The sequence below is a fragment of the Malus domestica genome, chromosome 05, assembly GCF_042453785.1.
Source record: "Malus domestica chromosome 05, GDT2T_hap1".
Lineage (NCBI taxonomy): Eukaryota > Viridiplantae > Streptophyta > Magnoliopsida > Rosales > Rosaceae > Malus > Malus domestica.
The window spans coordinates 2,237,428-2,260,238 of record NC_091665.1 but is presented as its reverse complement, the minus strand read 5'-3'; the positions used below and the strand labels follow the sequence as shown (position 1 = coordinate 2,260,238).

General features: G+C 39.9%; 1 protein-coding gene and 1 long non-coding RNA gene across 4 annotated transcripts; both read left to right on the top strand.

The window, feature by feature from the left end:
• Positions 1 to 9,495: 9,495 nt before the first annotated feature.
• Positions 9,496 to 20,167, top strand: LOC103401520 (probable methyltransferase PMT24). 3 transcript variants are annotated; one of them, XM_029101824.2, is made up of 9 exons: positions 9,496 to 9,957; positions 10,503 to 11,560; positions 11,643 to 11,792; positions 17,384 to 17,654; positions 17,773 to 17,883; positions 17,986 to 18,160; positions 18,706 to 18,975; positions 19,325 to 19,519; positions 19,641 to 20,167. In XM_029101824.2, the coding sequence occupies exons 2-9, from the start codon at positions 10,544 to 10,546 to the stop codon at positions 19,867 to 19,869; spliced, it is 2,418 nt and encodes an 805-aa protein (XP_028957657.1). In that variant the 5' UTR covers positions 9,496 to 9,957; positions 10,503 to 10,543; the 3' UTR covers positions 19,870 to 20,167. The 3 variants fall into 3 exon arrangements, with proteins under 3 accessions (XP_028957657.1, XP_028957656.1, XP_028957658.1); XM_029101823.2 differs by lacking the exon at positions 9,496 to 9,957 and adding an exon at positions 9,960 to 10,154; XM_029101825.2 differs by lacking the exon at positions 9,496 to 9,957 and adding an exon at positions 9,987 to 10,113.
• LOC139196324 (uncharacterized) lies at positions 13,579 to 14,134 on the top strand. Its single transcript, XR_011581142.1, has 3 exons — positions 13,579 to 13,719; positions 13,851 to 13,914; positions 14,011 to 14,134. It is a non-coding gene; the product is annotated as an uncharacterized lncRNA (long non-coding RNA).
• Positions 20,168 to 22,811: the final 2,644 nt, after the last annotated feature.

The window sequence follows — 22,811 nt, the reverse complement described above, 5'->3', positions numbered from 1 at the left end:
GTCTGTGAGTAAATTATCACCAAAGATATCTCTTGATGGAGTTTTACATGTACCAAAATTTTGTGTGAACTTGTTGTCTGTGAGTAAATTAACTCGAACGTTAAGATGTGTTGTGATATTTTATCCGGATTTTTGTGTTATGCAGGACATGGATACGAAGAGGACGATTAGCCTAGGCAAGTATTTTAATGGGCTCTACTACCTCACACCAAGCCAAAACCTTCACCTAGCTAATTATGTTAACCGCACCTTGGGACTTTGGCACCAACGTCTTCGACACCCATCATCATCCCTTCTTCATTCTTTATCCCAGACCATCCCAAAAATCATATTTGATTCTAAGCATGTTTGTATGTTTGTCCTTTAGCAAAGCAAACTTGCTTATCTTTTGTTTCAAGTTCAATAAAATCGGTTGCACCTTTTGATTTGATTCATTGTGATATTTGGGGACCACATAAAATTCATACACACTCTGGAGCACGTTACTTCCTAACTATTTTAGATGATTTTACTCACTTAACATGGGTTCATCTCATGCGTTTTAAATCCGATACACAAGCCTTGTTGAAATCAATTTTTTTTTGGGTCAAAACACAATTTAATCATGAAATTAAAGCTATACGTGTCGACAATGGGGTTGAATTTGCATCTATGCATGCGTTTTTAAATGCTCATGGAACCATTTTCCAACATACTTGTGCTCACACTCCTCAACAAAACAGGGTGGTTGAGCGCAAACATCGGCATCTTTTGAATGTTGGTTGTGCATTACGTTTTCAAGCCAATTTACCTTTAAAGTTCTGGGGGGAAAGTATCCAAACTGCTTGTTATCTCATAAATCGCCTTCCTACACCCTTACTTTCACATAAATCTCCCTATGAACTATTGCACGCCACATCACCCGAATATTCTCATCTTTGGGTGTTTATGTTATGCCACCAATCTTACTCCCTCGCACAAGTTTGCCACACGTGCACGTCGCTGTTTTTTTCTTCTTCTGGGATATCCTCTTAGCCAAAAGGGCTATCGTGTCTATGACCTTGATAGCAAGCAAATCTTCACATCTCATGACGTCATTTTTCACGAGCACATTTTTCCTCTTGCTACCTCACCACCAGAAAATCAATTAGATTCTCCCGTATTATCCATTCATCATGATGACACAAATTCTCCTTTAGTCTCAGACCAAACACCTACACCATCAAAACCAAGCCCACATACAAACCCCATAAATTCAAACTCTAATACAGGCACCTCATCATTATCATCTTCCCATTCCTCATCCATAGACCCCACAAGTTCAAACTATCCCACAGACAACACAGAGAACCTTTCACCACCCGCACCAGACACCTCGTTGCCACCACCAGAACCCGCTCCTCCACCTAACTAGACACCTAGCGCCGCCTTTTCTTCCATGTCCAGTACGCGATATCTGCTTTAACGGTACGTCTCCTACTCTCGTTTATCTCATGCTCACTAATCATTTGCACACAACATATCTTACCTGGTTGAACCAGCTTATTATAAGCAAGCCTGTCATGACCCCAAATGGATTGCAGCCATAAATTATGAGATTCAAGCTTTTGAAGACAACCACACCTGTACTATGGTTCCTTTGCCTCCTAGCCAACGACCCATTAGATGTAAATGGGTCTTCAAGATCAAGTACCATTATGACGGTACCATCGAACGGTACAAAGCCTGCCTTGTCATAAAGGGGTTCACTCAACGTAAGGGCATCGATTACAAAGAAACATTCACTTCGGTTGCTAAACTAATTATTGTCCATTGTCTCTTAACTGTTGCAGCTGTTCAGAATTGGCCTTTGCACCAGATGGATGTGCAAAATGCATTTTTTCATGGTGCACTACATGAGGAAGTATATATGATACCGCCTCCTGGTTATCATCGACAGGGGGAGACCATGGTTTATCGACTCCACAAGTCCTTATACGGACTCAAACATGCCTCACGCAGCTGGTTCCAACGATTCTCATTTGCCATTCAAGAAATTGGTTTCCAACAGTCACGTGTTGATTACTCGTTGTTTACTCGGGTTTGTGAAAATTCTATTACTATGGTGTTGCTTTACGTTGATGACATGATCATTGCAGGAAATGATGAGGAAGCAATTAGTAACCTCAAAAAGTTTCTTAGTGGTTGTTTCCAAATTAAAGATCTCGGACCATTAAAATACTTCCTCTGTGTAGAAGTTGCACGTTCCAAAGCTGGGATTTCCATTTGTTAACGTAAATATACTCTAGATATATTGGAGGAAGCCAGTTTACTTGGAGTAAAACCTGCCAAAGTACCTATGGAACCTAATTTGGTATTGATAATAACAGGAAGTGATGCTCTTAAGGACTCAACTCGATATCGACGTTTAATTGGGAAATTTATCTATCTTACAATCACAAGGCCAGAGATTATGTATGCAGTGAACACTTTCAGTTAGTTCATGCAAGAACCCAAGCTTCATCATCTTAAGGCAGCACACCGTCTTCTCCAATACTTGAATGAAGCACTAGGACAAAGTCTATTGTTTTCTTTAGGAAACCAACTCAATTTGATTGGCTATTGTGATGCGGATTGGGCTAGATGTCCGATCACATGCCGATCAGTGACAGACTTTTGCATTTTTCTTGGTAAGTCACTTGTATCATGGAAAAGTAAAAAGCAAGTCACGGTCGCAAGATCTTCGGCAGAAGCTGAATATCGCTCCATGGCTGCAACCACTTGTGAGCTTACTTGGCTAATGTACTTATTAAAAGATTTGTGTGTACATCACCCTGAGCCAGCAAGATTGTTTAGTAACAATCAAGCTGCCCTACATATTGCAGCAAATCCCGTGTATCATGAGCGGACCAAACACATAGAATTGGACTGTCACATGGTCCGTGAAAGGATTCAAATGGGAGAAGTCAAGACCATTCATGTGCAAACAGGGAATCAGATAGTTGACATATTTACGAAGCCGCTAAGATCATTTGTCTTCCACTCGCATCTTAGCAAGTTGGGTGTCATTGACATCCATACTCCAACTTGAGGGGGAGTGTTAAAGGAAATAAAATAGTCAACTATCTGATATGATTTAGAGTGATAGTAGGATATAATATTCCATCTTTGAGTGATTGTAGGAGAGGATTGCAATAACATAGAATTAGTTTCAGTTTACCTAGAATAGCTTCTCAATTCTTGTATAAATTCATACCTCTGTACAGCTTCAGTTATGTAATACAAAATACACTCAGATGACAATTTTATATCAACTTCCTCGGACACCCAGGAGAAAGCTTCCAAGAACAGTTCCCTTTCAAGAGCCCGTTCTTTTTCTACATCAAAGGGACGCGTTTTCACTCTATGAGAATTGTCAATCTCTGGTTGTGGCAGTGGCCTCTGGCATTTGAGGGGGTATTCACGAGAATTGTCGATCTCGTGCCATGGCAGTGGCCTCAGGCAATCGCTGTGGAATTTGCATGCCTACTTCTATATATCCAGTGGTGGAAGCGTCGAGGCAGGTCTACGAAGGAAAGGATCAAATGGAGTCATGCACTTAGGCACGTCCTCGCTAGGACGGATGTAGCCGCTTGGAGGTACATAGAGAGGAAACTTCTTGCCTGGAACGTAGTAGGGAGTGCCTAAATGTGAGCGATCGAAGCCTGAATCTGAGCCTGATGCCATGGATCTCTGTCTCAATCGATTTCGATTGGGAATTTTAGGGTTAGGGTTTGAAGAGCTACATATTGTTAGGGAAATTTTATTTGAATCCATGTAACTTCTTTCTATACCCAATTTAAATTTAAATTGTTAATTGTCTATTTTACCCTATTGCATAATTACTATTAAGTACAAAATAAAATTAATAATAAAACTCAAATTTATTAATAAACCCTACCATCACTTTTGGTTTATCCTACGTTCATTTTGGTTAAAACCCTAATAGATCTTGTAGAGAAAAACAAGTTTTTTTTTTTATTATTGATAGATGGTGATTTTGAAGTTTTGAACCCTCCAACTAAGGTATGACTCAATTTATGAATATTTTGTTTGTTTGATTTCTATTGATGCACAAAACCAGAGGGTCTTGGAACAACGTAAATCCGACCGTGAATCTGCAAGAAAGTAAAGAACACAAGATGTATTGTGGTTCACCCCAATGTTTGGGCTACATCCACACTGATGTTGATATTGTTTCACTTTGAATGGTGAATATACAAAAAGGCTAGAGGCAGTGTGCTCTCTAACCTATTTTCTCTCTTCCCATGGCCTAAGCCTTCCCCCCCTCAATGAGGAGAGTGAGGAGTCCTTTTATAGAATTAGGGCTCCTCACTTATTACATATTTGCCCCTTCATTTATTACATAATTACATTTGAGTCCCCTGAGTATTTATACGAGGTCTAAATACGGAGGCCCTAAGTATGGTACAAACAATTTCAATTTTTTTAAAGTTTAGAAGAAAAGTATTTGGGTTTCAATTTTTTTCATCAATCCTGAATGGTTTGTTAAACTTTCTGCAATTGGAAAATTCCAAGGAAAATTTTCTTACTAATGTTCTTAGATTATAAACTTCCTTACTTGTTGATAAATATAAGGGGATGAATTGTTTGATTTGTTGCTAATGCACATTAGTAGAAAGAAAAAAAGGCAAATGTCTGGGTTTGGTAGCAGAAAGAAAAAAAGTAGCCGTGGAAATGCTAGTGGAAAGAGGGGGTGGGGATTTTAGGTATTTTGGATTTAAAGAGAGATTAATTCTTTAATAAAAAAAATATGGATGAAGAGAGTAAGTTGGGCGTAGAAAGAATTACATGGGTTCAAATAAAATTTCCCATATTGTTATTATACTTTTTATTTTATGAGTTTGTTTTCAAGGAGTATTCTACCATATATCAAAACTGAAACTCAATCTCAGCTGTTGGTGGGCACAAGGCTGTGTCAGTCAGGCTTGTCACTGTTTTTAAACCGTTGAGATTGCATCAGGGTGAATTTCTATACGGTTGGAATAAGGTGGGGCCAAGGCCCACGTTCCCATCAATTGATCCATTGCCAAAAGTGACTTCCGTAATGACCCTCAATCCCTTGTTGCTTCTTTACCAAAAAAAGAAAAAGAAAAAGAAGAGGGATGTTTACGCGTTCGTTTGTCGATGCTACAGTGACTAAATGATGTTTGTACTTTTTTATACTATTAGAAGCGTTTTTAGTTATTTTAAATGTTTTCAAATAGATTTTTTTTTATTATATTAGAAGAACTTTTAGTTAGTGTAGATAATATCGTTTGGTCAAAATAAATAAATAAATTCATGTTATTAAATTATTTTTGATATTTAAGGATAGTAAATAATTGTAAATTACCGATCAAATTTTTTTTCCTATTTTTCTTCTTTCTTTTTACATCATGTGTGACATAATCTTTAAATATTGTGAAGATTCATGTGTCGATTGAGTAATTAATACAACATCAACAAAGTCTTTTCCTATTAAGTGGGGTGTTGTATAATATGAATCCTAGAACGTCATTGTGCTTGGTTCTGTGTCATGTCTTCTGTTAGATCCAAGTACTCCAAGTCTTTTCTTAGAGTTTCTTCCAAAGTCTTTATAGGTCTTCCTCTACCCCTTCGGCCCTAACCCTCTGTCTTGTAATCGCATCTTCTAACCGGAGCGTCTGTAGGCATTTGTTTCACATGCCCAAACCACCGTAACCAATTTTCTCTCATCTGTCCTTCAATTTCGGCTACTCCTACTTTACCTCAGATATCCTCATTCCTAATCTTATCATTTCTCGTGTGCCCACACATCCAATAAAGCATTCTCATCTCCACTACACTTATTTTATGCATGTGTTGATACCTCACCGTCCAACATTTTGTGCCATAACGCATTGCTGGCCTTATTGCCGTCTATAAAAACTTTCCTTGAGCTTTAGTGACATACGACGTTCACACAACACACCCGATGCACTCTTTCACTTCATCCATCCAGCTTATATTCTATGATTGAGGTTTCCATCCAACTCTCCGTTCTTTTGCAAGATAGATCCTAGGTAGGGAAAGCGGTCACTTTTTGGTACTTCCTGATCTCTAATTCTCACCCTTAACTCATTTGAGCCTCCATTCACACTAAAATTGCACTCCATATACTCTGTCTTTGACTGACTTAGGCGAAGACTTTTAGATTCCAACACTTCTATCAAAATGTTAAGCTTCGAATTTACTCATTTATGAGTTTCATCTATGAACACTATATTGTCTGCAAAAAGCATACACCAAAGAATATTATCTTGAATATGTCCCGTTAGCTCATCCATTACCAATGCAAGATGTAACCCTACAGTTATGGGGAAACTTTCAATTTGTCTTTCATGAGTTCTTACATCAGTCTTTGTTCCATCATACACATCCTTTATAGTTTGGATATATGCTACTCGTACTCCTTTCTTCTCTAAAATCCTCCAAAGAATGTCTCTTGGGACTCTATCATACGTTTTTTCCAAATCTATAAAGACCATGTGCAAATAATTTTTCATATCTTTATACCTTTGATTGAGTAATTAATATAAGAGACAATTATAGTAATTGTCCCTCAACTTTAACCCAATTCGAGCAATAGTCCCTCAATTAAAAATCCTTGACTATTGATCCTTTAACTCATCAAAAAGTGTAACTATGGTCTCTTTTGTCAATTTTGTCAGAATTTCATCAAAATAAGCCATGTTGTTTCATTGCTACAATTAGGTTAAAGTTGAGAGACCATCGCTCCAATTGAGTTAAATTAGACGGATTGAGGAATCATTGCTACAATTTACTCTTAGTATAAAGATAAGTATGAACTAAAAATATGGTAATGTCTACATGGCTCACTTTCCAAATTGGTTGGAATAAATGAAAACCATATAAGACTTATCAAAACCTAATGCCGCACATAGATATATGCCCACTGTATGTTCAAAACCATCGTTCAGTCCCTCACTCTTTACCAATAAATAGAATCTTAGACTTCTAACGTTCGTGCACAATTATAAACTTGATTTGAATTTCTTTAGATTTTGATTAATGTAGAGTGTTGATGCACAAAATCAGCGATGACTTTGGTACAACAGAAAGTGTTAAGTTTGTGACCTTCGCTAAATTGATCCAGTCACTAGTGTGGATAAGTAAGTAAATGGATAGGGACAGGGAAGCAAACACAAGATGTACGTGGTTCACCCAGATTGACTACGTCCACGGAGTAAAGGAGTTCTCATTCATTGTGAAGGGTTTACACAAGTACATAGGTTCAAGCTCTCATTTAGTGAGTACTAGTGAATGATTTAGTACAAATGACATTAGGCAATATTGTGAGAGAATGATCTCTATTTATAGAAGAGAGTTTCTAGTTTCATTATGACATTGACATGTGTCGTGTTGTGATTGGCTTCTGATGTTGACACGTGTCGCGCTATGATTGGCTTCTGATGTCGACACGTGTCGCGCTGTGATTGGCCTTCTCATTGGAGGGAAACTCTTTTGGGTCCTTGATGGTATAACGTTGACCGGTGCTCAGTAGTTTCGAGATTGGTCAAGTATGGTACAAACATAGAGAAATGATGCAAGGTACTGAGGCCTCTGAAAACTAAGATGAGGCGGAATATGAATCTATCTCTAAAGGGTTTGACGTGTGCATGATTCTCCAACATCGCATCCATGATTTACCAGAGGCATATCTTAATTATAATTTTATTTACAACATTGTGTGTGACTTTCTACTATTATTAGGTGAGGGGAAGAGTTCGAAACTAATACAATAATTTAGAGGAGGGAGGAGTTTCGAACCTAGGACGCATGTATAGAAACTCAACACCCTATCCACTAGATATTGTGCAATTAAATTTAGTGTTTTTTCTTTTTGAGAAAAAAAGTTTAGGGAAGGGTAAGTTACCCATCCCAAGGCCATGCCTTAGCCCATTTTTTGGTTTAGTCAAGAGAGATTGTTGGTACGGGACTCTAACCTTGGCCTTTGTCTTGCAAAGAGAATGATCCTTCCTAACTTAAACAATTTTTTTTTCTTTTTTAATACCCTTTTTCCTTCTCTAAATAAAAGAAAAGGAAGGGTGAATTGAACTTTTCCCTCTTATTTTTTTGGTGTTTCTAACAATATGGTTATCTTTTTTTGATCAAAAAAAAAAAAAAAAACAATTTGGTTATCTTTTAAAATTGATTGAAGACAAGTTATACATGCATTCAGTTGTTCATTTATTTAATTTAATTTAATTCTTATTTTTGTTTCAAGGTAACGTTATTGGCACTCCATTTATGGGGTGAATAACTCAAGAGCCATGCATGCAAATGAGCCATCCATCTATAAGTTCCGCCTGAGAGGTCATGGCTCCTGATACTTCCTCTCTTGCGTGGCCAAAGTCAACCACCAACTTAGCGAGGCGCTAGTCCTTCAAGTACTTCTGATGGCTACTTCATATCAAAATCTCAACAAGTATTATCAATGAAGGTTCAAAGCATTGCTAATTACATACAAACAATGACATTTCCATCTGAATCTTTTCCGAGAGTTCAAGATAGAAGATGAACAGTCTTCTGTCAAATATTGTAACTTGATATTTAGTTACTTACTGCCTTATTATGTAATTAGCCATAATTGCAAGCAATAGAATATGATCACGATGTACAATTCTAGAATACAGCTGTAACCCGCGTGTTTTGTATGAATAATCAAGATGAATTTTTTTTTTGTCAAATGATTTGAAATTTTATTAAAGTTAAAGTCGAACATAAATGATTGCATCATTTGCTAGAATATTGACCAAAAATTCAGGAAAAAGCAAATTTCAGCCATGTTTGCCCTCATTTCTACTCGCAAACGAAGTCACAAAATGAGACGTCCTATTACATTGTCTAGGCTAGGCACATATGAGCCGCCCTTATTATGTGAATAATAAGAAGATTGAATTTACCATATTCTTTTTCTATTGATGGTACTTGTGGGTCCATGATTTTCTAGGGTCAGATTAAAGTGGATCAAAGTATGCATACCTTAGAAATTCAGTTATGGACTCAACAACCTTCGATGTGGAGTTGACTCAATGTGGGATTGAATGCGTTTAATGTAGTGTTATGCTTGCCCCCAAGTTGGATGAATTCTCCCACTAATCATGGGAATAGCCATGTGTCGTGATTGCCACGTCTTGTGGCTCTTACTTGATGTGAGGTTAATTCTTGCGTTTTGACAAGTACTGAAGCGCAACCCTTCTAAAGATTGGATTAGAATTCTCTCACATCTTCTTTCTATCCTCTTCCAATCTCCTATTTTCACATTCTCTATTTTGCCTTTCTCTTTCTATAAAAAAATAATATAAGATGTTAACGTGGTTTAACCGTGACCGTTCGAATAGAAAAGGAGGAAAGGGAAAGGAAAAAATGAAAAAGAAAGAAAGAAGAGAATCCTACTTTCTAAAGATTATTGAGGCTTCCTGGTTGGCCGGTTGTCTAGTGATTTCAGGATTTGGGGCTCGATATAATATGGTACAAACAAATAATAATAAATTTCTTGTATTATTTATAAAGTTTTGGTATGAAGAGAATCCGGTAGATCACCGTCTTTGCGTAAATCTCGTGTGGTGATAAGTAGGCTGCACATTGGACTTTATTGACTCTCTCATGTAACATTAGCTGGAATTTCCAGATCCATAAAAAAGCGCCTCCTTCCTCTACCTCCTTTCCTCACTCGGGTATTTTATCCTTTAATTTAATAGTTAGTGGTGATGACTCTGATGAAAGACAATTGAAATGAAATAGTAGTAGAGAGGAGAGGACAGCTTCTATTATAAATCTGAGAGAGACCCCCCACTGAGTGACCGACCAGCTCTCTCTTCCTCTCTCTCTCTCTCTCTCTCTCTCTCTCTACAAATTAGTAATGGAGTGAGAAGCAGCAGGACCCTACACTTCTTCAATCACCCACTGGGCCAAGTAAGGAAATTCTCACTCTAAATCTTCTCGTGTATTATGTCGGTTGTCATTATTTGATCAGATCTTCGTTTTGGTTGTTTTGATGGTCCAAGTAGTCTTGTGTTTCTGACGAATTAATGCAAAGACATTCATGTTTGTAGCTTTTGAATATTCCCAGTATGTAGTTTGTATCACTTCGCTTTCTCACCAACCAAACAGTGCGTTCTTCTTATTGTTAACCCACCATTCTCGTTTCTGTTTGTTGGGTTTCTTTGTGCCGAGTAATGGGTTATAATCACCTTTTTTTAAGAGTTGATTTTGTTTCTTTTGGGAATATTCTTGTTCATGTCCAACAGAAAAAGTTATCTTTACTTCTCAGATTTCTGGGTTTTTTTTGTTAATTGATAGATCTGGTTTCTTTGGATGATTCAGTTTGCTATATCAGTAATTTACTTTTCAAAGTCCTAGAGCAAATTATATCACCTTGAAGAAACAATCTTTGAGAAGTGAGAACAGTAACAACATTCGATTGGTAGCTGAGTCTGTCTTGTTATTGCTCTTTTCAGGTGATTTAATAACTTGGGATATCGATCTTCACATCGTAAAGATGGCTGTGGGGAAGTATTCCCGAGTTGATGGAAGGAAGTCGTGGAATTGCTGTTCAACGACTAGTCTGGTTGTTTTTGTTGCGTTTTGTTTAATCGGGGTCTGGATGTTGATGTCAACAGTTGCTCCGATTCAGAATCAAGGGTCATCGTCTGAGGAGACTGTGGATGAGGTAAAACGGCAAACGATAATTGATAAAAATTCGAAGCAATTCGAAGACAGTTTGGGGGAACTCTCAGAAACTGTAACAAAAGAGGATGAAAATGGGAGTGATTTGCAGAGTGAAAGTCATTCGGATATTAAGAATGACCAAAATGTTGAGGATGGGTCTGTGAATACAACGGAAGAAAAACAGGAAGAATTGGTTTCAAAGGAGGGATCTGAGGAGAAGACTGAGCCAGAAAGTGACAATGGTGGTGAGGGAAATCAGCAAGAGAAGCTTGTGGAAGAGAGATCTGATGAGAAACCTGAGACCAAAGAGGAAACAAAGATGGAGGAAATAAATGATCAAGAAGCTGGTTCAGGAGATGGGGAGTCCAATTCCAAAGCTGGAAAAACAGAGGTGGAGGAGAGTTCAGGTACAAAGACATCTGGAGAGGAAACTTCTGATGAAGTAAAGCAGGAAGAGGAAGCTACTGGTCAGAATGAGAAGGAAGAGGTTGAGAAAGATCAGGAAGAAGGTGATACCAGTAGTAAAACAGAAAGCCAGGAAACTACAGCTGAAACTGAGCAAGGGTCGACTGAAGTCATAGAGTCGCAGAATGAAAAAGAAACACAACAATCTTTGTCAGATGAACATAAGAGTGGGCATGATGAACGGAAGTGGAAAGTCTGTGATGTCACGGCTGGGCCAGACTACATCCCTTGTCTTGACAATTGGGGATCTATCAAGAAGCTTCCAAACACAGGCCACTATGAACATCGAGAGAGACACTGCCCTGATGAAGCCTCTACCTGTCTTGTTCCCCTACCAGAAGGATATAAACGGCCCATTCAGTGGCCCACAAGCAGGGAAAAGGTATATCATCTGTCTAGTAGAACATTAACAGTTACCTCTTTAAATCCTTGAAATTGAAATATGTTCATGGTGCATGATGCAGATATGGTACCACAATGTCCCTCACACAAAGCTTGCAGCAGTTAAAGGGCACCAAAATTGGGTTAAAGTTACTGGTGAATACCTCACATTTCCTGGTGGCGGAACTCAGTTTAAGAATGGCGCTCTTCATTACATTGATTTTATTCAAAAAGTGAGTCCTCTTGATATATCATCTTATTTTGCCTCGTCCTGTCCTCACATTAGGTTGCATACGTTGTTTACTCTACATATCTTCTATAGTGTAGTATACATTCAGCCAACAGCTATTAAAAGAAGACACGTGATTTTTATTCCATTACCTGATAGCGGGTTTGAATTGTATGGGATGCAGTTCCATCTGATTTCATATTTATCCATCTCATTGTCTTCATTTTTCCATGGATTGTGTAAGTTTGTTCTTTGGGAAGCCAAACTGATTATTTTTTGCACTTATATTGATTTAAAATAACCCAATTGTGCTTCATTTGATCTTATATATTTATCTTTCCTTTTGCTGTTCTTTTCCTTAGTCTAGTTTCAGCATTATTATCTTACTGCTCCAAAGTTTGAATACAACAACAACAACAACAACAACAACAAAGCCTTTTCCCACTAAGTGGGGTCGGCTATATGAATCCTAGAACGCCATTGCGCTCGGTTTTGTGTCATGTCCTCCGTTAGATCCAAGTACTCAAGTCTTTTCTTAGGGTCTCTTCCAAAGTTTTCTTAGGTCTTCCTCTACCCCTTCGGCCCTGAACCTCTGTCCCGTAGTCACATTTTCGAACCGGAGCGTCAGTAGGCCTTCTTTGCACATGTCTAAACCACCGGAACCGATTTTCTCTCATATTTCCTTCAATTTTGGCTACTCCTACTTTACCTCGGATAACCTCATTCCCAATCTTATCCTTTCTCGTGTGCCCATACATCCCACGAAGCATCCTCATCTCCGCTACACCCATGTTGTGTACGTTAATGCTTCACCGCCCAACATTCTGTGCCATACAACATCGCTGGCCTTATTGCCGTCCTATAAAATTTTCCCTTGAGCTTCAGTGGCCTACGACGGTCACACAACACGCCGGATGCACTCTTACACTTCATCCATCCAGCTTGTATTCTATGGTTGAGATCTCCATCTAATTCTCCGTTCTCTTGCAAGATAGATCCTAGGTAGCGAAAACGGTCACTTTTTGTGATCTTCGCTAGATTGCTCCGGTCATTAGTGTGGATAAGTATATAAATGGATAGAGATAGGAAAGCAAACACAAGATGTATGTGGTTCACCCAGATTGGCTACGTCCACGGAATAGAGGAGTTCTCATTAATTGTGAAGGGTTTACACAAAAGCAAACACAAGATGTACGTACCCAGATTGGCTACGTCCACGGAATAGAGGAGTTCTCATTAATTGTGAAGGGTTTACACAAAAGCAAACACAAGATGTACGTGGTTCACCCAGATTGGCTACGTCCACGGAATAGAGGAGTTCTCATTAATTGTGAAGGGTTTACACAAGTACATAGGTTTAAGCTCTCATTTAGTGAGTACAAGTGAATGATTTAGTACAAATGACATTAGGAAATATTGTGGGAGAATGATCTCGTAGCCACGAAACTTCTAAGTACCGGAGTGTGGTATCGTCTTGACTTGCCTTATCTGTCTCATAGGTAGATGTGGCATCTTCTCTGGAAGTACTCTTCCTCCATCCAGGGGTGATATCTGTAACTGGTGGAGATGCACAAGGTAATGTATCAATTTCACTTGAAGCTTACTTGTAGTTTCATGCTTGGTCAAGCGCGATACAAACCATGTAGTAGGAGTCCCCCAAGTCGCCGAGTTAGGGGATCTGCTGAAAGAGGTGACAGACAAGGTAAGCAATCAGAGCTCCGGCTGATTGTTCACATTCTCCCTATCTTGCAGGCAGCATGAAGGATAAAGAGAAGAAAAATGAGGAGAGATGATATGGGATACTTTTGCTTTTGAAGAAGTAACTTTCCACAGGCTTATTCTTGAACTGGGCTGGAGGGTTTTCTGGTTTCCTCCAAAGTATAAGGCCAACTGAAGAATTTGAGGGTCAAAACAAGTCCATCAAATCTAGAGTACGTTCGACCCTGCTGATATGGGATACTTTTGCTTTTGATAGAGTAGTGGATGTATCGGCACGTGTGCTGTTACGCTTGTCTCCACATGCTTCCTTGTATCCTTCTTACTTGCCCTATCTGTTCCTCAGGCAGATGCGGTATCTTCCCTGGAAGCATAAGATGTTGAAGATGAGTACTCGAGAGCAATGCCAGGTAAGTAATTAGGTAAGGGGTTCCAGGCAGTCAGTTCCTGGCTGGAAGCTTGATTCCAAGTGCTGACTGATTGCTCTCTTTCTCCTTGTCTTGCAGGTAAGAACAAGGCCAAAGGAAAAGACAGGGAAAAAGCATGATATGGGATACTCTTGCTTTTAACCCTGATGATATGAGATATTCTTGCTCTAGTATAGCTTGTTTACAGAGGTATTATCGGGGGGAAAGAAAGCTGAATATTTCGAAAGGCTTCGTTGGGAGTGCCCTCTCAGATAAGAGAAAGGGTTGAGCATTTTTGCAGGTCTGCCTGTCCGTTAGGGATGGAGGTCGACATATATAGGAGTCTCCCTAACATCAAGTAATAATGCTATTCCTTTACCCTGCTTGGTTATAGCACGGTAGTGGGAGCTGCCAGCTTCACATGCTTTAACTCTGTCAGAGCACTTTGAAAAAGTGGTCTGTGGTATCTGGAAAGCTGATGTTGCGTGTGAAGATTACAGACAAGCTTTATCCAAGGAGATCCAGCTCTTGAAGTTGGGAAAGTGGTGCCTCTTCGATTTTCGAACAAGCAATCCTGTTGGGGATCTGGCTCTCGAGATTCGGAGAACGATGCCTCTTTGATTTTTGAGAAAGCAATCCTGCTGGGGGTCTGGCTCTCGAGATTCGGAGAGCGGTGTCTCTTCGATTTTTGAGAAAGTAATCATGTTGGGAGTGGCTCTCGAGATTCGGAGGGCGGTGCCTCTTCGATTTTGGAGCAAGCAATCTTGTTGGGGGTGTTTTCTCGAATGTGAGTAAAGGTTGGGCGTGTTTGCTAGTCTACCTTGCCACGAAGCAGAGGTTGACACACAGGGACTTTCCAATTATCCAGCAGTGGTACTGTTCCTTTACCCTCTCTTCGATTTTTGAGAAAGTAATCATGTTGGGAGTCTGGCTCTCGAGATTCAGAGGGCGGTGCCTCTTCGATTTTGGAGCAAGCAATCTTGTTGGGAGTGTTTTCTCGAATGTGAGTAAAGGTTGGGCATGTTTGCTAGTCTACCTTGCCACGAAGCACAAAGGTTGACACACAGGGACTTTCCAATTATCCAGCAGTGGTACTGTTCCTTTACCCTCTCTTCGATTTTTGAGAAAGTAATCATGTTGGGAGCCTGACTCTCGAGATTCGGAGGGCGGTGCCTCTTCGATTTTGGAGCAAGCAATCTTGTTGAGAGTGTTTTCTCGAATGTGAGTACAGGTTGGGCATGTTTGCTAGTCTACCTTGCCACGAAGCACAGAGGTTGACACACCGGGACTTTCCAATTATCCATAATAATATGGTAGCTAGACCTTCAAAATTTATGTGTTTAAACTTTGTTAGTGTTGTTTCTTTGCAATTCTTTTACCCTTCTTGGTCAGAGCGATGTAGTGGGAGCTGCAAGCTTCACGTGTCTCAACTTTGTCAGAGAACTTTGGCAAAGTTATCTGTGGTACCCATGAGCTACTGTTGCGTGTGGGAAGTGGGTGATTGAACAGTGCGATTCATGTGCTTTCTACTTCGTCAGAAATCTTCGACAGAATGCCCATAATTTCCGCAAAGCTGAGTGTGCGTGTGACAGGTGCTGACAAGGCTGGGAAAGTAGGTGCCTCTTCGATTTCTGTGATCGGCCCTCGTGGTCTCTGAGCAGCCCAGCTTTTGAGAAAGCAAGCCTCTTCGATTTCTGAGATCGGCCTTCGTGGTCTTTGAGCAGCCCAGCTTTTGAGAAAGCAAACGCCTCTTCGATTTCTGAGATCGACCCTCGTGGTCTCTGAGCAGCCCAGCTTTTGAGAAAGCAAACACCTCTTCGATTTCTGAGCAGGCGCCTCTTCGATTTCTGAAGCTTCGTCGAGTGCAGATTTTTATAGGGGCTGACATTAAGTTCCAAAGCACACTTGAATATCCACCAGTAGAAGCTCCATTCTTGCACTTCTAAGATCTTGATTTGTCCGACCTCTTCTCTCTTCAACACCTTTGATAATGTCTGGCCCCTCCGACCGTCGTTTTGACTTGAACCTTGTTGAAGAGGCAGCCCCGCCTTCTCCAGACAACATATGGCGCCCATCCTTCGTCTCCCCTACTGGTCCTCTTACCGTTGGGGATTCCGTGATGAAGAATGATATGACCGCTGCGGTAGTGGCCAGGAACCTTCTCACTCCCAAAGATAACAGACTACTTTCCAAACGGTCTGATGAGTTGGCTGTTAAGGATTCTCTGGCTCTCAGTGTTCAATGTGCAGGTTCTGTGTCTAATATGGCCCAACGCCTATTTGCTCGAACCCGCCAAGTTGAATCATTGGCGGCTGAAGTGATGAGTCTCAAACAGGAGATTAGAGGGCTCAAGCATGAGAATAAATAGTTGCACCGGCTCGCACATGACTATGCTACAAGCATGAAGAGGAAGCTTGACCAGATGAAGGAATCTGATGGTCAGGTTTTACTTGATCATCAGAGATTTGTGGGTTTGTTCCAAAGGCATTTATTGCCTTCGTCTTCTGGGGCTGTACCGCGTAATGAAGCTTCAAATGATCAACCTCTGATGCCTCCTCCTTCTAGGGTTTTGTCCAGTACTGAGGCTCCGAATGATCCCCCTCCAGTGCCTTCTCTTTCTGGGGCTCTACCGACTGCTGAGACTTCTCCTAAGCAACCTTTGTGAAGGCTCCCTCTTGTTTGTTTAATTTGACTCCAGTATATGTACATATTTGTAACTTATCGGGGATATCAATAAATAAGCTTTCCTTCATTTCAACGTATTGTGTTAAATACACCAAAGCCTTCTTCGCTAAGTTCTTTGAATTTTCTTTTGTTGAAGCTTGTATGTTGAAGCTTTGTGAGTGGAGCATATAGGTTGAGGTAGTGTTCCCTTAATTTCCCGAGTGAGGAAAACTTCTCGGTTGGAGACTTGGAAAATCCAAGTCACTGAGTGGGATCGGCTATATGAATCTTAGAACGCCATTGTGTTCTGTCCTGTGTCATGTCCTCCGTTAGATCCAAGTACTCTAAGTCTTTTCTTAGGGTCTCTTCCAAAGTTTTTCTAGGTCTTCCTCTGCCCCTTCGGCCCTGAACCTCTGTCCCATAGTCGCATCTTCTAATCGGAGCGTCAGTAGGCCTTCTTTGCACATGTCCAAACCACCGTAACCGATTTTCTCTCATCTTTCCTTCAATTTCGGCTACTCCTACTTTACCCCGGATATCCTCATTCCTAATCTTATCCTTTCTCGTGTGCCCACACATCCAACGAAGCATCCTCATCTCCGCTACACCCATTTTGTGTACGTGTTGATGCTTCACCGCCCAACATTCTGTGCCATACAGCATCTTCGCTACATCCATTTTGTGTACGTGTTGATGCTACACCCATTTTGAATATTACAAGAAATAGTATTATTTGTTGGTGAAAGTTTTATTCTTTTTTTTTTAAATATTTCAATGCTTAAAGCGTATACTTTGTTTGGCTATGTAGTCTCTTCCTGATATTGCATGGGGTAAAAGAAGCCGTGTGATATTGGATGTTGGGTGTGGTGTAGCTAGCTTTGGAGGATTTCTATTTGAAAGAGATGTTCTTGCTATGTCATTTGCTCCCAAGGATGAGCACGAAGCCCAAGTACAATTTGCACTAGAACGGGGAATCCCTGCCATATCAGCTGTTATGGGTACCAAAAGACTACCCTATCCAAGTTCTGTGTTTGATCTTATTCACTGTGCACGGTGTAGAGTACCTTGGCATATTGAAGGTAATGTTTTCAATTATATATATATATATATATATATAATATTGTTTTATATGTGTGTATATGTGTATTGTTTTAGTTCTTGTATATTTGTAGAAATGTAATTTGAGTTGCACTGCAGGTGGTAAACTGCTCCTGGAGCTTAATCGTGTCTTGCGACCTGGTGGTTACTTTGTCTGGTCTGCTACTCCGGTTTACCAAAAGCTTCCTGACGATGTTGCCATTTGGAAAGGTAGGTACTTCCTACTTCATGTTTTGCCTCCAAAGCTAGTTGTATTTTGGTTGCTTCTATCTAACATACTCTTTCCCCCTCGCTCATGGTAATTATTGGCAGCTATGTCGAAATTAACAAAGTCAATGTGCTGGGATCTAGTAGTGATTAAAAACGACACACTCAATGGAGTGGCTGCTGCGATATATAGAAAACCCTCTACCAATGAGTGCTACAATGAACGACCACACAATGACCCTCCTCTCTGCAGTGAATCTGATGATCCAAATGCTGGCTGGTATACCCTTTTTCCTAAATATTTAAGGATTGGCATTTCTTTATGTTTGTTATTTATTGGTGGCCTCTAGTACTAAAATTGGAAATGACATCAAAGACAGACTGAAAATAATTGGAAAAACTTTTAAGTTGACTAATGGAAGGATTTTGTAGTGCAGAAAATTCTTCATGTGTTGGGTACTTGAGATGCATAACTTTCCAAATCTTTAAGTTGTACTTGCAATTGGGAGATTGACAAACTGTGTTAAAACTGAAAGAACTTTACATGATAGCATCCCCCTTCTCATAATTTTTAAGTTGCTAAATAAATCTGAGGTGATAAGTTCCATTTGAACAAAAAATAATTGTAAATTGATGTCAATAGATTTTTCAAGTTCGTCTTTACTCTAAGTTGGTCTGCTAAGCACCATCAAATGTATGGTTCAGAAAATACTTTACATTGTTGAAGTACCTCCATGCAGTTAAGGGATCTCCTCTATAGTAGTCTCTCTATGAGTTAAATCTCCAACACTGTTTTAAGTATTCATTTTATTTCTGCATCATCAGGAATGTAACATTGGAGGCATGCATGCTCAAAGTCCCGGAGGGTGTATTAGACCGTGGATCTCAGTGGCCTCTGCAATGGCCATCAAGGTTGCAGAAACCACCATACTGGTTAAAGTCTCAGCTTGATGTTAATGGGAAATCCGCCCCAGAAGATTTCGTTTCTGACTACAAGCATTGGAAAAAAGTTGTTTCTGAGACCTATTTGAATGGGATGGGAATCAACTGGTCCACTGTAAGGAATGTCATGGACATGAGAGCTGTATATGGGGGGTAAGCAATTATAAATCTTTTAGTTTCCTTTTTCCCTTTGAAAGCATCACTGCCTTGTCTCTTAATCTGCCTTCTATTTCCCCCCTCCTTTTTTCTGTCGATTATACACTGTATTTCTAACATCTTAGTGGCTGAAGGTGAAAAATTCTGATGGGCATCCTCTTAGATTTAGATGCAAACACATGGTTTGAGAATTTCAGATCAGTGGGAGTTGCATGTCATTATTATCTCTCTTTCGGCTACTTTTTGTGTTTCTTATTCCCTTGTGCGAAATGCTTTTCTTTTCCAGTGCAGTGAAGAATGTTGAAATCTTTCACATAGCCTGACTTTTCTTTCGCAATGCTTCTAGGTTTGCTGCAGCACTAAAAGACTTGAAAGTATGGGTTATGAATGTAGTCCCAGTTGACTCTCGTGACACACTTCCAATAATCTATGAGCGGGGTTTAATTGGGATATATCATGATTGGTGTGAATCGTTCAGTACCTACCCCAGATCTTATGATCTTTTACACGCAGATCATCTATTCTCCGTCCTTAAGAAAAGGTATGTAATACAACATTTCATTTTTGTGACATGTATAAAAGACATCTACTGCAGTTTTATACGCAATAAATTCCTCCAACATTTCCTCTGATTCAATGTGGTTATTGTGTTCTGGCTACAGATGCAGCTTAGTGGCAGCGATTGCAGAAGTTGATAGGATACTGAGGCCAGAAGGGAAACTAATTGTATGGGACAATGCTGAAACCTTAAATGAGATTGAGAGTCTGGCTAAATCTCTGCAATGGAACATCCGATTTACTTACTCGAAAGACAATGAGGGTTTGCTGTGCATTCAGAAGACGTTTTGGCGTCCTGCAGAGAAGGAGAAAATTTTGTCAGCCATTGCTTAAATGCTTCAATCTGCGTCTTTGACGGCCTAAGGCTTAGTCAATACTGGTATTGTAGCCCGTTAAGTATTGTTTTGTTTGCTTAGCCATTAACGTACAAGGATCAAGCATCTTTAAACTAAAGCAATTCGTTAATGTGTAAATTTCTCATAATTTTTCATTCTTTCAGAATCCCCCAAAAGCTCTCTCTAAATATTCTTGCCAAGTGAACTTATCCCTGTCGAATAGAGGGATTATTTGGCTTTTGTGTCTTCATATTTCGAGGATAAATGGAAGTCAGATACTCGAACGCATTATTGTAGTCTTTGACATGTGACTGCTCTTTTCTTACTACTACTACTCCTACTACTACTACTGAAATTGGTATTTATTATGGATACGGTATATGTTCAAAATAACGTATATCATCTATTTTTAACGTCAGTTTAGTTAAAAGAAATGTTGTAATTCGGTATAGAAAATTAATTGGATTGGATTGGAATGAATCACTCTCTAAATTCAAGGCATGTTGAAAGTAGAGGAGAAACTCCTCATTCTCTTACCATTTTGGTAAGGACCGGTATTAATAAGTTTTGTTTTTAAGTAATTCAACTTCTAAACAGAATATGGAAGGGTTGCTGAAATTGTAAAACCAACTTGGTCAAACGATTAAGAAATGCATGATCACTCATTCCCTACCATCGAGTATTTGGAAGATATTAGCTTAAAGGCTTGTTGTGTACTCTAAGCTTAGCATATTAAGCAACGTTCTAAAAGACAGTAGGCGCTAAGGGTGGTTGGCAAACAAGTCTTGGACCCGTGGGTAGGGGTGGGTACTAGCAGTTCAAGGCAGGTCCATATTTTTTTATATCACAACGGGACGGGGTAGGGCGGTTCCTATTTCCTGAAGACATGGGCCCCGGCCTAAACCGTATCTAGTGCCTTTTGGTGGAGATTACATCTATGTCGTTCAAATCTCACACACGGATGTACGATATCAGTCTAGGGCGAATTTTCTATTGTTCACTTTTGCAAAGACCGACTCCCAGATTGAATGATAAATCTTCTCTCCTCAGTCTTCCCTCTAGTATCTCTATCGTCAATTCTCACTCTCCTCCCTCGCGATCTCTCTCTTCAAGAGTCCAGACTGACTCCCACTCAAATCGTGATAGTTGAGATCCCGCAGCTTCTCAGAAGTTGACTCCGAGTCTCCGGCCACCACCATCCTCTCCTCTCAACTTCAACCACCACCTCACGGTCTTGAGTCCCCTAACTCCTGAGTCCATCTCGAAGCCAAATATTCAAACAAAAGGTATTTAATTTTAGCCTTTAGGGATTTACGGAATTAGGTTTTTTCTTTCTAGATTTAGGGATTTTGAGTTATTGTGTTCCATTTTGGGGATTAATTTAATTTCGCACTATGGTTTGGGATCTGGGTTTTTATACTTGCAGGCTCAGCAGCAAACTGGGATGAATAATTACCAATTAATGTATAATGTGTGTTCGAATCTTCGATTAAGAACGACAGATGGATTACAACAATGCTCTATAAGTTTTGTAAGGCTTTTATAATAAAATATTTGGGTAAAGTACAAAAAACTACCTCAACTATTGGTGTCACATCACTTTCATACCTCATCTTTTAAAATTGACAATGTCATACCTCATCTTACAAATTTGTGCCAATGTCAGACCTCCGTCAGTTTTTCTATTAAATGCTGACGTGGCCAGAGAGGATCCACTCACTAATCCAACTAGATTAAAAAAAAAATATATTTTTTTTAATAATAAAATATTCAAAAATTAAAAAAAAAATTAAAAATTAAAAAATTAAAAAAAAAAAAGGCCTAAGGGATCCAGCCTTCCTTTCCACCCGCAGCACCAACCCTTTCCTCCACCCGCACCAATCTTCTTCTTCTCTTCGACATCCACCAAAACCCAGAAACCTTCCTCCACCTGTCCCCCTAACCTTCCCTAACCCACTAACCTACCCCATCCCCCATCTATTCCTTTCCCCTACCTCTTCCCTTCCCCTACCTCTTCCCTTCCATTTCGAACCCAAACCTAACCCTAATTCCCAAATTTTAAACAGAAGCCCTTGACCCCATCGCTCTGATTCTTTCACATAACCTTAACCCTAACCCTCGGCACCGTATTGTCACAAGTTCCCAGGCGAGCTCCATCAGCTACACTATTCGCGATCGTGCTATGGTCGAAACGACGCTGTTGTCGGGCGCTCCGCAGCCGAGCAAGCTGTGGAAATGGGTTTTTGCAGTGGCCGGAATCATGACCATGCTCGTCACCTACGGCGTTCTCCAGGTCACCTAATTCCCTCACAGTTATCTAATTCTTCGAATCGATGTTCGTTTTCGCGGCGGAAATGTTGAATATTTTGCTTTGATTTCTTGCAGGAGAAGATCATGAGAGTGCCGTACGACGACGACAAGGTGTTTTTCAAGTACTCGCTTTTCCTCGTCTTCTGCAACCGCATCACGACGTCGGCGGTCTTTACCAGAGTTTTGTGGGCCAGAAAGAAGGCTCTGGATTCTGTTGCTCCAATTTAGGGTTTGGGTTCGAAAGGGATAGGAAGAGGTGAGGGATGGGGGTGGATTGGGGAAGGTTAGAGGGACGGGTGGAGGAAGTTTTCTGGGTTTTGATGGCTGTCGAAGAGAAGAAGAAGGTTGGTGCGGGTGGAGGAAATGGTTGGTGCTATGGGTGGAGGAAATGATTGATGCTACAGGTGGAAGGGAAGGCCAGATCCCTTAGGCCATTTTTTAATTTTTTTTAGTTTTTTAATTTTTTTTTAAAATTTTTGAATATTTAATTATTAAAATATATTTTTTATTATTTTTTAATCCAGTTGGATTAGTGAGTGGGTTCTCTCTCTGGCCAAGTCAGCATTTAACAGAAAAAGTAACAGAAAAACTGATGAATGTCTGACATTGGCACAAATTTGTAAAATAAGG

Coding starts and splice junctions, on each gene's coding strand:
- LOC103401520 (XM_029101823.2), top strand. CDS start 10,088: ATGTTTGTAGCTTTTGAATATTCCCAGTATGTAGTTTGTATCACTTCG. Junction 11,561..11,642: donor GGCCCACAAGCAGGGAAAAG/GTATATCATCTG, acceptor TGCATGATGCAG/ATATGGTACCACAATGTCCC. Junction 17,884..17,985: donor CGATGTTGCCATTTGGAAAG/GTAGGTACTTCC, acceptor AATTATTGGCAG/CTATGTCGAAATTAACAAAG.